This window comes from Schistocerca piceifrons, chromosome 3 (genome assembly GCF_021461385.2).
Source record: "Schistocerca piceifrons isolate TAMUIC-IGC-003096 chromosome 3, iqSchPice1.1, whole genome shotgun sequence".
In the NCBI taxonomy this organism is placed as follows: domain Eukaryota; kingdom Metazoa; phylum Arthropoda; class Insecta; order Orthoptera; family Acrididae; genus Schistocerca; species Schistocerca piceifrons.
Window position 1 is genome coordinate 260,747,334 of NC_060140.1, and position 17,716 is coordinate 260,765,049.

Here is a 17,716-nt window from a genome sequence, read left to right on the forward strand (position 1 = left end):
AGTATTTGCCTACTTGCCTACTCAGTTCGCTGTTCGTCTCTTCACTGAGCGTGGGCTTCCGGGGGTTCCCCGTCCCCCGTCTCGGGTAATTGCGGAAGAGGTAGTGGCAATGCCAGCAGACAGGGCTGCGCCGTCCTCGGCTGTTTGTTTACTGCGAACCCAGCTGCGGGTACCACGCCTCACGTGACGAGGCCGGCGGGGCAGCCCTTGACCCGCTGCCGCCGTGGCGCTAAGTTTAGCGGCGCGCCAGTTGCCTGTGAGTGCTCTGGCTACCTGTGTCTACTACCTGTCCGCCTGCCATGGACGCCGTCAGCCTCCTACACGCCTGCCGCACCATCCTCGCCCGACTGCTACATTCAGGTACAGGTTTACCACCGCCGCGACGCCTCACGGCCTGCCTTGTGTCTACGTCGCCGTTGAAACTTGTGGTCCAATGATTGCGAGGAAGGAGCACATACAGTTTAACTGCGAAGTGAATGACAACAAGAGTGCGGCCTTTTTATACGTTTCAGTCGCATGGCGAGCCACTGTGTGAATCGGACATTGAAAAAAAACTACGATCCCTCTTGAAAATGCCCTCCTTAGATGGGGATGAAACGCCGGGTTTTAAGGTGAAATGCATTCGACCAAGGCATAATAGCCCGGAACATTTTATTAATTGTGACATTTCCAGCCGTGAAAGTTTACATTTTACAATTTTTATATGTTTGTATACACAGTGAACACCCAACCTCCCTCTCCCCTCCCCCATGCAACGTGGCCGCTCCTCAACAGTCCATCATTAATTCAGGTATTGCATGTAATAGTTCGTAGACAGGCGAGTATTTTGTTATGGGTGTAACTCACGCAGCTGTTTCATCTTCTGATATTTTCAACGGTGATAACATTCAAGTGAAACGAAGTGCATTTCAACTACAGACCAAACTACGACTACAGTAATAAAAAGCCTGTGCATTTGTACAGTGAAATTTATCCGGGAAGAACTTTCATCTCTCTTACGCGATGTTTTGGTGACAACTGGAAACAGTCAGTATTTATGTTCCCCAGTTCGTTCTAGCATTTTCTTTTATAATGATCGTGAAGTTGTTTAAAGTTTACGCGCTGTGTAACTTACACTTCATTTCCTTAGTTGCACTGAGCAGAACATGTTTCTTGGGTTCTTACTACTACCGAGAAATAACTGTTTGCTATTCATCAGTAGTAGTCTCCTCTTAACAGCGAGTTATGTTTACATACATGTATTTAAATCGCCATTTTCTGTGCAAACTCCCACATTTGGCTATGTATGCGGCGTCTACCGTAATTACATCTCATCTACAATATTATTTCCCCTCAAACTCCTGTTACAATTTCTTGTAATTGGCATCTTTTCCTGACATGACAAGTTGTATATTACGTTTAGCGATCGATAACTAGTTTCATGAGTCTTCTCGATGCTATCTGTTGTGCCGCGGTGATAAACTGTTTGGACACGAAGCACATTTTTGTTGTTTACCAGATATCAGTAAAAAATTCAACGAAGTCGGCGATCTCACAATCGATTTACGTCTCAAAAACTAATATACAAATTCTCGCACGTAAAAGGACAGCAATAAGGAGAATGGGTAAACTGAACCTACCGATACTGGAAGTTGGCTTTTTCGCGTTACGTACCTATGGTGTTGCGAGTGAAGTGACACGTGGTAAACAGAGAAAGAAAAGAACACTAACAGTATTTATTTTTCCTTCTATATTGTTTTTTGGTGTAGGTTGTGGTCACTGGCTAATCCGCAGCGTTTCCCGAAGTCTAAGTTAAACTGAAAGACGGTAGTTTGGTTGTGAGCTGGCTAAACCGCTAATGTAGGGTCAAGAGGCATGTTCGATACAAATCGTCGGCTTTTGCCAGTGACGTGATGTTAATGAGTGCTTTCACGTTACCCTTTGTTAAAAAAAAATTTAAAAAAAAACAGGCTGTGGTGACAGACTGATCTGTACCGTAGACCGTCTGAAAAAAATTGCCAGTAATGTCACGTCATAGTCGCAAATTATTTTGCGGCGTTCGTCGCATGTTTCCTCTGTTACTGATCGAAACCTACGACTCGTATCGATTATTCCTCTATACCCCGAATGTGAACGTGGTTTCTTAGTTGTGGTGACATACTGATCTGTAGTACGGTCTCGATGTAAAAATGAAATGAACTCCACGTTAAACTACTGATTTTCACTCTGGCTGGCTGGATGAGCCATTTCGCAGGTCTTGTGGATGAAGAAAGGGTATAATGACGATGATCACGTGCGTTAGAGCTGAATTTGCATCGTACTAACAGCAGTGAAATCCATTTTTAGAAAACTTCCCGTTGTATTTTCTGAAGGTTAAACATGTAATATGAACACTCGTTATATCATCATTCTTTTCCGACAGTTACAGGGTTCAGTTGCGAAAGCATCCACTTTAATTTTTTTTTAATTTTTCGGTATTTTCTTTCGACAAAGAGTATTGAGAAGTATTTTCTGTCTTGGGGACTACACTTTTCCGTATATCTTGTTTCAATGATGTAATGTTAAGATTGTCAACCTAACGTAGGAGCTATTTGCTAAATAACGTATATGATGGACCGCAAGTGAAGGGAAATCTAAGTTATAAAAAAAAGTAAGACATGTTAACGAATGAAGACTATTTCTCGATTTATTTCTTACTGCGTTTCCTTGAGATCACGTGTTTCATCGTGGGGGTTAATGCATATGTTGGCAGTTTCATCGCACAGTGAATTCTTATGAATATTTCTCTCATCTCCAGCGTATTCAATTTCTAACTTGAGAAAACTTCCTACAGCAGTCCAGCCTGAAACTAAGTGAATGAGAGACAGATGATTAATATTTCTTTATTAATCTTTTTTCTATTCAACAAAAGTCTAAAGGGTGATTAGTTGTTCAGTGTAGAACGGGGCAGAGATGGTTCACTAAAACAATTAATATTTAATTATATGTGGTGCAGTAATGTCTTTCTGAAACGCAAAACAAAACCTGAATCGAAAGGCAACTAGAGAAGAGTATCGTTGTGTATTTGAATTATTTCCCGTTTTCGGTGCCGTCTGATATCTGTAGCTTATTTTCGCATTCAGGGAGGTAAGTAATCCATGGCATCTCGAACGAAAAGAGAAGACTCACCTGAACTTCGTAAGGAGCATCTCCTTTCAATGGATCTTGAAATACAGGTGTGGAGGATATTAGAAAGAACGTGATAGAGAGAACATTGTTCTCTATAATTCTCTATTACTTCCATACAAAGGCTGCAATTTAGAAGCGTATCCTGAGGGAAAGTGAATTCTTTCTCATATTTAACCTGGCAGTATATACTACTATTAGCATGACTGAAGTACCATAAACATGCAGAGGGCTGGAAGTGCACGCTCCTACAAAACTGTATGAAATTACACATTTAGCTTAAATAATTAGTCAGTCGTTGTACACCTCCATGCCTTCAGTCTTCATAAAATGTCATTTATCGCAAGTTCTCTGAAATACTACCGGTCGAAATCAACATCGATAATGACTACGAAGTCTTTCGCGACAGAGTCCTTGCATAAAAAGTTCTCGGTTTACTTGCTGCGTCAAATTTGGATAAAATCCCAAGCTTTCGATGACTACCTCCGTCATCTTCATCAGTTTTACCCCTGACTAAAGCTTGGGATTTTCTCCAAATTTGACGCGGCAAGTAAACCGAGAACTTTTTATGCAACATCGATAATGTCCTATTAGACAGAAAACCTTGTGGTTTGCTTCCTTATCTTGTTCCCAAATACTTTCTAAATGTATACAATATACAGTTTTGTCTTCGTAGTGTCACACTGAGAGAAGATTGTAAGACGCTCCTGCTGTGGCTGAAAACTGTGATTGCAACACAGAAAAGACCGACTTATCAGTCGTCTTGGACAGAAGAATTACAGTAAATGAGAGTCAAACTGTGCAAGTTTTGTAAAAGGTGCTTACGGGAGAATTGTGAATCATTTAGTTCTCGCGCAGCACGAAATATATTACAAAATATGATTGAAAATTTTGCAGATGACCAAACCGCTCGTTAGATAAGTTACTGCGGAGCACTTAGATAATGTATAACAGAAAGGAAACAGAGCAAGCAATCACAGTTTCGTGGAATAAACTATTTATCAATCGATACCTTGGGATCTAAGCCCGCATAAAGACTGTGGCGTACATTTGTTCATGAAGAGCACGTAAAACCGGTAATTGACACTGATAAGGAAGATACGACTATGCGTCAGCGTATGAAGATGAACTAAATAAATCTCTCCTTCGAAAAAATTGTGGTGCCTTGCTTGCAGTGCTTACCATTTCAGCATTCATTTGCTAAAACAGTGTTGTTAAGATAGCCTATATTAAATAGCATTAGTAGAGAAAACCGGACAGTTTCTTTAAACAAGGAATTTTGCTGTATTTGCCTTGCAGTTTATTGTTGGGAACGGAAAGTTGCGCTTAAATCAGGATTATCAGTGTACAACTCTAAACCTGTTTGAAGGCATGAGCTCGCATAGCGCCAAGAAACTCGACGAGGAACTAGCGCATGTGTGTTTAAGAGCCGTATAACTGGCGCGTATTAGCACAGGCGTCGTTAAAACAATGACCTCCAAACGGTTACTGGTTGCTTGTAGCACGCAGATACGTACAGTTGGAACGGCCGCTGTCCACAGTCCAATTGTGCAGCCGGCTGCGGTGCCAGATGTCGCTCGACAGTGTGTTTTCACTGTCCGCTGTCCTCGGCAATGATTGCTTAACGGAGTTTCATGCACAATTCAGTGTAATCACTATGAGGTGCGTTCACTAAGTTCGTGGTTATGGTCGTCAATATTGTGAATATTTAAATGTGCGCACATACCGGAAAACCCGAGCGAAATATTCATTATTTATTTATTTATTTTTAAAACAGAGGATTTGCGCTTTTGTCGCGTGATGGCACGGCTTTGGCGTGAACAAACGGGGTAGTAGTGGGGGGAGGGGCTATAGCGTTGAGTAATTGAGGACGCCCACCAAATTGACGCGACACACAGCGTTACTATAGCGTCGTCAGCGATGTATGCATGCGACATAATAATAGTTAAAGTGATAGTCGCTGGCTGTATTTCGTTTAATGGGCAGCAAGCCACATTATTCCGATACAATCTTTTACTTCGTTCTTTTTTCTTATATGTCAGTTTGGTTCAAGGTATTGAAACAATGTTTTCGATGAGTAGTATTTCCCGAAAACATGGAGGGCGGCGAATATATTTCATTGCGGTCAATACTTGCAACCGTCACCGAGATCCTGAATGAACGATGCTATTTTTATATGGTGCCATGCTCTCATTTTCAGTAACGCCTAAGAAAGCATTTTGAAAAGATGAGTGTAGTGCTACGATGCTTACGTTTACAGTGAGTATAGCTTCGTTATTTGTAGGTCTGTAGATTATATTTGCGACAGCTGTCTATAATGTTGAATGTGTCAGTACGTTTACAAATATTAGACATTCCCTCGACACTAATGTGGGTGCAAGCTGTCCATTCACATAACTAGAGATTTTAAAATTGAAATACAATTTTAAAAAGCCATATGTGACCCGACTAAACACAGACGTTACCTATCACAAACTTGTTCTATGGAGTAAGAGTTGTCAGTTAGAAATGATTTCCATTTATTTTTAAAATTGCTTTCACTGTCTGCAACCACCGATAAAGCACAAGGGAAGTGACGAAATATTTTTGTGACCCTCGATGTATCTGCCATTCTATAGCAGTGTGTGCGCTCTTTTTAAACTTCCTGATCTGTTTAAATCTTGTCTCTCATAGAGTGTCAGACCCAGTACCCCCACGGGAATATTCTAACTGAGGCACGGCTGACGATTTGCCTTCGCAGCTTTGAGCCTGCCAGTATCTTTCAAGTATTTTTCTCTGTTCCAGGAATGCCAGTCGCGCAATGTATAATGGGAAGCAACTATGAAGTTTAAGTTTGGAAAGTAGGTGGAATTCTGCTGTGAGAGTAGACAGAGAGAGAGAGGGGGGGGGGGGGGGGCGGCTCAGCATAGCGATGTTCTGCTGCTCTTCCAATACGTTCCGTGAAACCGTACAGGAGGTATATATTGGGTTAACTAAGAAATAAACCTATCCATGCTGCTATGTATCACTGTTAACGCACAACCAACACTGGACAACAGAACCGGACAGCACGGAATGCAAGCTAAAGACGAAGAGTGCAGTGGACGTAATCCTGAGGTAACAAATGTGGTGGGATATCGCCTGATATCGTGTCGGACCTCGCTTTTTCCGGAGTAGTGCAGCAACTCAACGTTCCATGGACTCAGCAAGTCGTTGGAGAAATACTGCAGAAATTGAGCGAAGCTGCATCGTAATTGCGAAAGTCTTGTCGGGGCAAGATTTTGTGTACGACGCGCACTCTTGTGTCCTATAAATGTTCGATGGGATTCACGTTGGGCGATCCGGGTAGCCAAATCATTCGCACGAATTGTCCAGAATGTTCATCAAACCAATAGCGAACAACTGTGGCCCGTTGACATCGTTGTTCGAGAGCATGAAGCATGAGTGAGTGGCTGCAAATGGTCTCCAAAGGGCCGAACACAAAGATTTCCCGTCAATGATCTATCCAGCTGGACCACCAGTTGCACAGTGTCTTGTTGACAACACTCGTCCATAGCTTCGTGGGGCTGTGCGATACTCATCTCACGAGGCCACGGTTTTTCAGTCGTCTAGGCCCCAGCCGATATGGTCACAAGTAGAACTGTCGATATTTTTAAAAATATCCGATATATCCACACTTAAAAAATGTTTCACTATCAGCCCTCGGTGTATCGCAAAAAGTGTATTTATATCGATATAAGGTCGGAAAGAACATTGACCTACCGGCCTATAAAAAATATCGGTTGCACATTGTAAATATAAGTATACTGCCAGTTTTAGACCTGTATATTTAAGTGGTGGTTGGTTATTAGATATTGTGTACATCAACGAGCTAGCAGCCTGCTTATCCCCCTTAGAGCAAGAATTGAAAGGAGAACGTTGCACGTTGACGCTTAGCGATAACCACTTTGCTAACAACGGTAACTATTTGTAAGTGGCATAGTAAAAGGTGTTAGATGGGTCCGTCGTTCAGTTTCGTCACAATATCGAATTTGCCCCAAACTTCCTGTTTCCTCATTTCTGAAAACGCTAGCGACCTAATAGTGGTAGGGCCAAAATTGCATGGTGGAATTAAACGTTGTAGTTTCTGTTGGTAGCTCCGAGCGCCGATTACGTCAGTATTTCCCGCTCACACGTGTCCGGTCACCGCTAAGACCAATCTCATCATTCAGATTTCTCTTCATCATTGCCAGCAACTGTTTTTGAAGAATGCTGACGTCCAGAAATAGCACACCAGTTGCGTTAAAAATTGCTTTTTAACGCAACTGGTGTGCAATTTCATGACATCGGAAATCTTGTTATTCCATTCACCCCGCCGCCTCTGAGTTCAACCGGACTACTTCTTTGTGCGACCTATGCTTGCTGCACACAGTCAAAGAGAGAGAGAGAGACTGGACGTAATGAAACCTCAAAAAGTGGTAAGACTCTTTCACGTAGTGAAAGTAAAATTATGCTGTAGAACAATTTTAAAATTTACCGAAAATTGCGAAAAGAATGTAATATAAAATAAAAATATCGTCATTCGATATCGAAATGTCTATATGGAGATATCGATATCAGTGGGAAATTTGTCTGAGGCAAATTGATATACAATTTGTTCACGTATCGACATATCGATATTTTGTCAAAAGCACTAGTCACAATATAAGGGCAGGCGGTGCAGGTGGTGTTTGTGCCGTTGGCAAAAGCACTCGCTTCTGTTGTCTGCTGCCACAGCCCATTAACACCATCTTTCACCGCATAGTCCTAACGGACACCTTCGTCATCCGTGCCACATTGATTTCTGGGTTATTTGACGCAGTGTTACTTCTCTGTTAGCCAGCCGGAGTGAGCGAGCGGTTCTAGGCGCTACAGTCTGGAAGCGCGCGACCGCTACGGTCGCAGGTTCGAATCCTGCCTCGGGCATCACATGTGTGTGATGTACTTAGGTTAGTTAGGTTTAAGTAGTTCTAAGTTCTAGGGGACTGATGACCTCGGCAGTTCAGTCCCATAGTGCTCAGAGCCATTTGAACTTCTCTGTTAGCGCTGACAACTCTCGATCGTTAAGTGAAGGCCGTCGGCCACTGCGTTGTCTGTGGCCAAAGGTAATGCCTAAAATGTGGTATTATCAGCATAGTGTTGACACTGTGAATCTCGGAACATTGAATTCCCTAACCATTTCCGGAATGGAATGACCTATGCGTCTAGCTTTACATTCCATTCCGCATTCAAAGTCTGTTAATTCCCGCCGTGCCCCCATCATCACATCGGAAACCTTTTCGCATGGATCACCTGAGTACAAATGAAAACTCCGCGAATGCAGTGTCCTGTTATACCTTGCGTATGTGATAGTACAGCTATATTTATACGTGCATATCGCTATCCCATCACTTCACCATGGTGTACTGTTGACAACAGGAAGTACCGTGACTGAAACTAACAAGTTTGTTATCCGCTTCCATATAGGAGATAGTTAACACACGCCTGTGTGATGGCGCTCGAATCCACGTTCGCCGGTTCGAATCCTGATGGTAATGAAATTTTCACCTTCTGTGTTTGTCCAGCAAGAGTAGGATAGGTATGCAGTTCCGGATCGTGAGTCTTCGCGCCAGCGTCCTGGATTAAATATCAAACCTCTCCGCAGTATCTCATGAAGTGAGGGCTTGTGACTGTTAATGCTGATCCGTCCGTCGGATAGGGGCGTTAAACTCTGCGGCCCTCTTGGCGCTGTTTGAGAGTAGTAGACTATGTGCTAGCACCAGATTTCACCATCTCCCTTCTGTCATCATCATCATCATCATCATCATCATCATCATGCAACACTGGTACAACACTACATTATACACGTATCAATTACACTCATATACACTTTGCAAATAAATGTAAGAGACAACTCCCACATATCCGAGGGAAAGGGGTTAATGTGCGGGAGGATGAATACTCTTAACAGGCGGCTGAACCCACCCCATAGTATATCCCAGTCGATAATTGAGAACATCTACATTTTTACAAGTTTGCTTCCAAGCATACCGCATACCATCGACATCTCCACTGTTGTGTCGTCGATATTTTCATTGCAGAACAGATACAAAGAGAAAAGGGTGTAAGAAATGAAACTAAATGTAATTACTCTATAACAAATCACTGGAGACCACGAATCTTTTACATCAAAATACTCAGAAAATGTAGCTGACAAACCCAGCTTTTTTTGTAGAGTTCGGGGTCACCCCTTATAAAAGAGAATTCCTTAAATATTTCAGTGGATAACAAATACTAAAACTATCGATCATAGACTCGGCTATGCATATGAGAGCACGACAGTTTGCGTACGGTCATTCTCTAAGATGCTGTTTCAGTATTTTCTGTGATTAGAGGTATAGACGAGATTAACAGCTTACGACATGTTCAAAGAGTAAACAAACAGCATACTACGTCCTACCACACACATTCCCGTTATAATCACAGTGGCAGAAGTAGAGATATTCTAAGTTACATGGGTGCATATAAGAAGATACTTTCTTCCTGCTCACAGTTAGCGCATAAAATAAAAATAAAAGGAGCAAAATGATAACTGTTACATCATGTACCCTCTATCTCCTACAATTTGACAGCTTAAGAATAAAACGTCGTCGTCACGAACGACGACGATTACGACTGAGATTGATCCATTCAGCATTCTGACAAGTGTCGTGTTCAGAGCTGATAATCATTGTTATTGTAAAGGAAATTAGTAACAATATTGCGGAAGAAAACAGTTATCGATATCTTGCTATTCGGTATCCCAAAATAACAAAGCTTTCCCCTTTTTTGAAAACACAGCTGGAGAAAAGTATTACAACGTAGTAAATTCAGAAACTTCTTGAAATATATGCCATAAACAACGATAAACAATGAAGTAATAGTATTTCAGGCACAGCAAACTAAATTACTCCGTTAAATGTGTGTTTCGAATCCCCCCCCCCCGTACGTAAAGAGCTCAAAATCGATAGTCATTTGATATGCCTTTGGCATGTTACGTGACAGGTTGTTTGGAGTCCACAGTCTACTGGTCTTGACTCCTCGAGGGCACGAATGACGTACTTACTGGGTGACTTCACCTCGCACTTTTTTGTAGGCGCCCTGACAGGGCAGTTTGCAGGTGGAGTTTGCTGCATTGTGAAAGAAGCTTTCATATCCAAGGCAGCTTAATATTAAACGTAGCTTTGTTCGAATACAGCGGTTCAAAGTGTGCGCTAAAGCAATGGCACAGACTTGCGGCCTTAAACTTTCCAGGCATAGAGACGAAGCAATGGCCGAAACAATCGCTATTTTCGATAGTCTAGATTTAGCTTCTCACTCTTCCGTACATGAAGTCTATGACCCGCACAAATGTGACTGTGTTTGACCCGAAAGTATTTAGATTCAATGTTGGTTATGGAACAGTCGTCACAGGTAGAATTTCGCCAGCGAGTAGAGGCTTTTATACGGTATGCTGTGCCTCAATGCCCGGCATTAAATCAGAAATCCCTGCAGTGTCTCTTGAAATGAGCGCGTGTGAGACTGTTGATGGTAATCCGCTTGTCGGTTGGATAGGTTATGCTCGACATCCGTCTCGGTACGTTTTGATTATAGGTTACAAACCGCTAGCCGACCGCTGTGGCCGAGCGGTTCTAGACGTTTCAGTCTGGAACCGCGCGACCGCTACGGTCGCAAGTTCGAATCCTGCCTCGGGCATGGATGTGTATGATGTCCTTAGGTTAGTTAGGTTTAAGTAGTTCTAAATCCTAAGGGGACTGATGACCTCAGATCTTAAGTCCCGTAGTGCTCAGAACCATTAGAAACATTTTGAACACACCGCTAGGTTAGTATAGGCTGGTATCCAAGTCCCGCCTCAGTTACACGATTTGCCACCGTTTAAAAAACTTTCGCTCTCTTTCACTTACCACCACACGCAGACAGTTGGGGTACACATATTCCGTCCCGGAAGGGTGAACGGGATGGTGATACGAAGGCCATGCGGCCATCCCTTATATTAACCACACCATATCCGCGAATAACCGTCAATGCCACCCTTCACCGGTACAGGACAAACGCACTAGAAAGAAAAAAGACTGAACGTTTTATATGTTGGCGATAAGTCTGTGGACGTATTGATGAACTCCTCCACATAGTGCACCTCTGATAATAAGTAGAGCTGTGAGGTATATCCATGACGCGGCTCCAACACATCTGACGAGAGAAACTTCCCATCACACCCCCTCAGGTTTAATGGTAACCGGGCCCAGTAGACAGTCCGTCAAAAACTGAAGACAGATCAAGCATTAAAACAGGAAACAGGAGTACTTAACTGTGGAAAAATCAAAATAGAAACATGAACGATTGAAGAACAAGAAGAGCAATATAGAGCAGTGTGAAAGAGCAACAGCTTGTCACGCTGTTGGACTGCCATGCTGGCGAGCCGTATTCAAATCCCCCTTGTACCAAATGTTTTTTTTTATTTTTTTGGTTTTGCTCTTTTTTTCGCTGTTAGCTGTATTCAAATTTGTGTCTGTGTCGTGATGTAACTTCCGTTTGCAATAGCGAGGTGTAAGGTGAGGACCTATAATGACAGTTGATTCTGCACGGCTACTCTATTAGCAGTCGAAAGCCAGTGGCTTTCGAATGAGAGCCGCAAACCTTTGATGACAAGGCGACAAGTCAACCGAATCTTCCATAGGAAAACACGTCTCCTGTGTCATACATGGCATTGGTGACAGTACGTGTGTCATATGATAGGAATTTCTTATCGACGCTGTAACTTTCCCGTGTAAAAATACTAAAAATGATGATTTTTTTGTTAATATATTAACTCATGAAAACTGATAAATTTTGACCTAAGCAGCGCCACACCATGGCCCTGCGATATCAATCTGAAAAATTCTTACGTCATGATGGTGTCGCCGGATAACGCTGTCTATATATCTGTTAGTGAATGGCACAGCTTAGTGCAATGCTGGCCTATCTGCTAATAGTGGACAACATTTGTCTGAGATCTGAATTATTAGAAAAACTGACTTCGCTTATTGACACAGCTGCACAGCTGGTCGTCTGATTACTAAAGAACACATGATCATGATCTGAGAAAATTTCTGAGATATTTAAATTTAAATAAATGACTGGATCGGGACTGGCAATAACTTAAGGCTAAATTATTCCTTCCTTTTTTTTGTAGACTGGTAAAAATTATATTCTGAAAATCCTTTACATTATTGATAAATATATAACCTCCATTATATGAATAGTAATTTTCGAGCACCGTGAAAAGTCATAGGGAATACTGCAGACGATATTAAGATCAGCACGAGATCACACTTACATGTTTTCCGAGAAAATTTTTAACAAATTGTTCCGCCTTTAAGTAAAATCGCACATCACACAGTGAACCGCATCTTGCCTCTTCAGAGCCAGCCGGGGTGGCCGAGCAGTTCTAGGCGCTACAGTCTGGAACGGCGCGACAACTACGGTCGCAGGTTCGAATCCTCCCCGGGGCATGGATGTGTGTGATCTCCATAGGTTGGTTAGGTATAAGTAGTCCTAAGTTCTAGGGGACTGATGACCTCAGAAGTTAAGTTCCATAGTGCTCAGAGCCATTTGAACCATTTGCCTCTTCAGAAACCGATCGATGACTCCTCCACATGATCATAAGATTAATATGAGTTTTTCATCCGAGGCAAATTCCCAACAAATTGTTCCCTTTTAAACAAGATCACGCTTCATACACGAATTCACGACTTTTGTCGCTGGAGCTGTAAGCTCCTATTGAGCTTTCCTAAAAGTTTGGTGCCAGCCCGCTCAGGGCGTCCTTGTGATTATGTTTTCCACCATTGATTATCAATAGTAAGTGAGATTTGCATTTAGTTTCAACAACTTGACAGTACACGGAACGTCAGCAGCACGGCTGGAGATGTATCTTAGCAATCGTACCGAACTCTAAATAATATAGCTAACATACACTTCTTAGCGCCAAGCCTCGTAGGTGAATCCCCGCTGTCTCAGTAGACTCCATCACAACACGGCTTTCTACTCATCCCACCTGTCTCCCTGTCTCAGACCACCTGTCGCATTGCGTTCCGTTTACGCATTTGCTAGCTTACAGCGACGTGTGTCTTTCTATACTGCACGTTAAAACGTTCAAATGTGTGTGAAATCTTATGGGACTTAACTGCTAAGGTCATCAGTCCCTAAGCTTACACACTACTTAACCTAAATTATCCTAAGGACACACACACACACACACACACACACACACACACACACACACACACACACACACACACACCCATGCCCGAGGGAGGACTCGACCCTCCGCTGGGACCAGCCGCACAGTCCATGACTGCAGCGCCTTAGACCGCTCGGCTAATCCTGCGCGGCCCATGGAAACGTAACCACAAAATATAACAGCATGTAGGCGCAGATATGGCATAAAGGCCAACGTTCCTACATAATGGTGTCCACGTTTGGCTGCCTCCAACGCCAGGTGCCAATAACTCTTGCTGAAATTAATTGGGTCGCAGCCTCAGTATAAAATGTTCAGCCCGTGAGACACCGAGAATACGAATCATCAGACCCCTCTCTCTCTCTAAAGCCCACTTCACACCGAAACGAATATAAACGAATGTGCAACATCAAATGAGAATTCTGTCTGGTGCAAACGCTAGTTGCCCGTGAGCAAACGGCATTAGAGTTCAGTTCGCATTCGCTTATGTTCGCTCATGATCTGCTGGTCGTCCTTCTCTTAACGGCCTATCAAAAGACGTTCGCATCATCTTCGCTTTGGCGCTAATAATACAAAAAGCTTCCATCTGCTGTCTTGTATACTTTTGTTGTTGATATGAGTTGCGTGAGCAGTGGAGTGGTCCAATGTAAAGTTTATATGTGAAGAATATAGGTGTATTATATTTGACCACCTTCTTCTGTGCGGATGCACAAACAGTGCCCGAACTCTTACGGGAATCGGCAACAAGCCGTGAGTAATGAGTATAATGGGCAGGGACACTATGAATATAGTGCGGGACAATAAGTTGTAAATGTGGATCTGACGGGAGGCGTGTCAGAGGTTAAGTCCCTGCGGTCGCACTATCCTGTGTCCTCGGTGGCTCAGATGGGTTGTTGGGTCAGAGGGCTGCGTGCATTCTGTAATGAAACAAACTCAGTCAAGGAATCAAAGATCAACTTGAGTTGATGTCTTGTGACGTCCGCCCAGACCGAACGCAACGAACTATATCCAACCCAAAAAAAAAAATGGATAGAGCGTCTGCCATCTAAGGAGGAGATCCTGGGATCGAGTCCCGGTCGGGGCACACGCTTTAACCTGTCCCCGCTGACTTATATCAACGCCTTTATGCAGCTAGGGGTATTCATTTCATTGTAAAGAATATAGGTATCACTCGTGCTTCTGGGATCCAATAAATCCACAGCACAAATGCCAACGGTCTTGCCTCGTAGAATTCTCCGGTTCCCGTCAGATCACGGAATTTAAGCAATGCTGGGCGTGGCCGGAACTTAAATGGTTAACTGCTCATGTACATGACGCGCTTCTGGCACTTGAACAGTGCTGATCGCAACTTCAGACGTTGTAAGTTGAAAAAAAGACCGCGAATCGGTCGAATTCGCGCGTAAATATGAAACCCACTGATCGCGTTCGCTTCGACGCATCTCACGTCCCTCGATGCCCTGCGCAAGCGCGCTCAAGTAGGACGAATCAACCGTTGGCGACTCTGTGATACTTTCACACGGTCACCGCGCAGCGTTCGCAGCAGTTCCGTCTTACAGGACGACGCATAACGCCCCCAAGTGGTATTCAGTCGCGCGGTGGGCCGTGGTCACAACGTTTCGGATCACCAGTGTTAGTGACCACGGGATATCTAAGGGAGTGATAACTAGGAATTGAAGTGTATTCATAGTGTCACTATATACAGCCGGTTGTTGAAACTTTCTTGGTAAAATTCCTCAGGATGGTTTCCGTTGTCGTCAAGAGTCTGTCAGTTCAGTTCTTTCAACATCTCTGCGACAGTCTCCCACGGGTCAAACAACCCTGTGACCATTCGTGGTGCCGTACTCTGTATACGTTCAGTGTCCCCCGTCAGTCCTATGTGATACGGTTCCCACACACTCGAGCAATATTCCAGGACGGGTCGCACGAGTGGTTCGTAAGCAGTCTCCTTTGTAGGCTGACAGCATTTCCCTAGTATTTTACACTACTGGCCATTAAAATTGCTACACCACGAAGATGACGTGCTACAGACGCGAAATGCAACCGACAGGAAGAAGATGCTGTGATATGCAAATGACTAGCTTTTCAGAGCATTCACACAAGACTGGCGCCGGTGGCGACACCTACAACGTGCTGACCTGAGGAAAGTTTCCAACCGATTTCTCATACAGAAACAGCAGTTGACCGGCGGTGCCTGGTTGAAACGTTGTGATGCCTCGTGTAAGGAGGACAAATGCGTACCATCACGTTTCCGGCATTGATAAAGGTCGGATTGTAGCCTATCGCGACTGCGGTTTATCGTATCGCGACATTGCTGCTCGCGTTGGTCGAGATCCAATTTAATCGGTGGGTTCGGGAGGGTAATACGGAACGCCGTGCTGGATCCCAACGGCCTCGTATCACTAGCAGTCGAGATGACAGACATCTTACCCTTATGGCTGTAACAGATCGTGCAGCCACGTCTCGACCCCTGAGTCAACAGATGGGGACGGTCGCAAGACGACAACAATATGCACGAATAGCTCGACTACGTTTACAGCAGCATGGACTATCAGCTCGGATACCATGCTTGCGGTTTCCCTTGACGCTGCCTCACAGACAGGAGCGCCTGCGATGGTGTATTCATCGACGAACCTGGGTGCACGAATGGCAAAAGTTCACTTTTTCGGATGAATCAATGTCCTGTTTACAGCATCATGATGGTCGCATCCGTGTTTGGCGACATCTCGGGGTGAACGCACATTGGAAGCGTGTATTCGTCATCGCCATACTGGCGTATCACCCAGCTTAATGGTACGGGGTGCCATTGGTTACATGTCTCGGTCACCTCTTGTTTGCATTGACGGCACTTTGAACAGTGGACGTTACATTTCAGATGTGTTACGACCCGTGGCTCTACTCTTCATTCGATCCCTGCGAAACCCTACATTTCAGTAGGATAATGAACGACCGCATGTTGCAGGTCCTGTATGGGCCTTTCTGGATGCAGAAAATGTACGACTGCTGCCCTGGCCAGCACACTCTCCAGATCTCTCACCAATGGAAAATGTCTAGTCAATGGTGGCCGAGCAACTGGCTCGTCACAGTACGCCAGTCACTACTCTTGATGAACTGTGGTATCGTGTTGAAGCTGCATGGGCAGCTGTACCTGTACACGCCATCCAAGCTCTGTTTGACTCAATGCCCAGGCGTATCAAGGCCGTTATTACGGCCAGAGGTGGTTGTTCTGGGTACTGATTTCTCAGGATCTATGCACCCAAATTGCGTGAAAATGTAATCACATGTTATTTCTAGTATAATATATTTGTCCAATGAATACCTGTTTATCATCTGCATTTCTTCTTGGTGTAGCAATTTTAATGGCCAGTAGTGTAGCAATAAACAGAAGACTGCTACCTGCTTCACTCACTATAAAGCCTTTGCGATAGTTCCATTTCGTATCCCTACAGAGTGTTACACCCGGGTATTTCTTTAAGGGATAAGCTTTGAAGTTAATAACCTATAATTTGTTTTATAAAATATAATAGTAAGCTTTAAACCAGCTATCTCTAAGATTACGTTTTAGTTCATTATTTTTTATTTTGATTTTATAAGTATTTTAGGTTTTTTATTAAGATTATAAATTTAATTTTAAAATTTTTGTAATAATGATAGAATTAGTATATTTATTTGTATATAATTTTTACCTTGTGAATTTATTATAAGGAACCAGGCAAAATTGATTTCCGCCTGTTTATCAAAAACACGTCCTCTTGAAAATACTTTGAGGTCTGGCCTGCTCACTGAGCAGATTATTAAAGAGCCGCGGTATTTTCACCGTGCAAAGGTAGCATAATCATTAGTCTCTTAATTAGTGGCTGGAATGAATGGCTTGACGAGAAATCAACTGTCTCTTAATAAATTTTTGAATTTAACTTTTGAGTCAAAAGGCTTAAATTTTCCTTTAGGACGAGAAGACCCTATAGAGCTTAACATTTTATTTTTATATAGTTTTTTGTTTGTCTTTCTATATTTAATGATGATGTTTTGTTGGGGTGACATGAAGAATAAATAAACTCTTCATTATTATATCATTTATTTATGTTTGTTGTTTTGATCCGTAATTTATGATCATAAGAGTAAGTTACCTTAGGGATAACAGCGTAATTGTTTTTGAGAGCTCATATCGACAAAGCAGATTGCGACCTCGATGTTGGATTAAGAAAAATTTTGGGTGCAGTAGCCCAGTAATTAGGTCTGTTCGACCTTTAAATTCTTACATGATCTGAGTTCAGACCGGCGTGAGCCAGGTCGGTTTCTATCCTAAGATTATTAATTCATATTAGTACGAAAGGACCATATGGT

General features: G+C 43.1%; 1 protein-coding gene across 1 annotated transcript in view; it reads left to right on the forward strand.

Moving 5' to 3' along the window:
• Positions 1–268: 268 nt before the first annotated feature.
• Positions 269–17,716, forward strand: part of LOC124789573 (rap guanine nucleotide exchange factor 4) — a 271,079-nt gene continuing 253,631 nt past the window's right edge. The window contains exon 1 of the mRNA XM_047256978.1: positions 269–360. Within this exon, the coding sequence (XP_047112934.1) occupies positions 300–360 (61 nt within the window). The 5' untranslated portion in view covers positions 269–299. The remainder of the gene's footprint in view (positions 361–17,716) is intronic.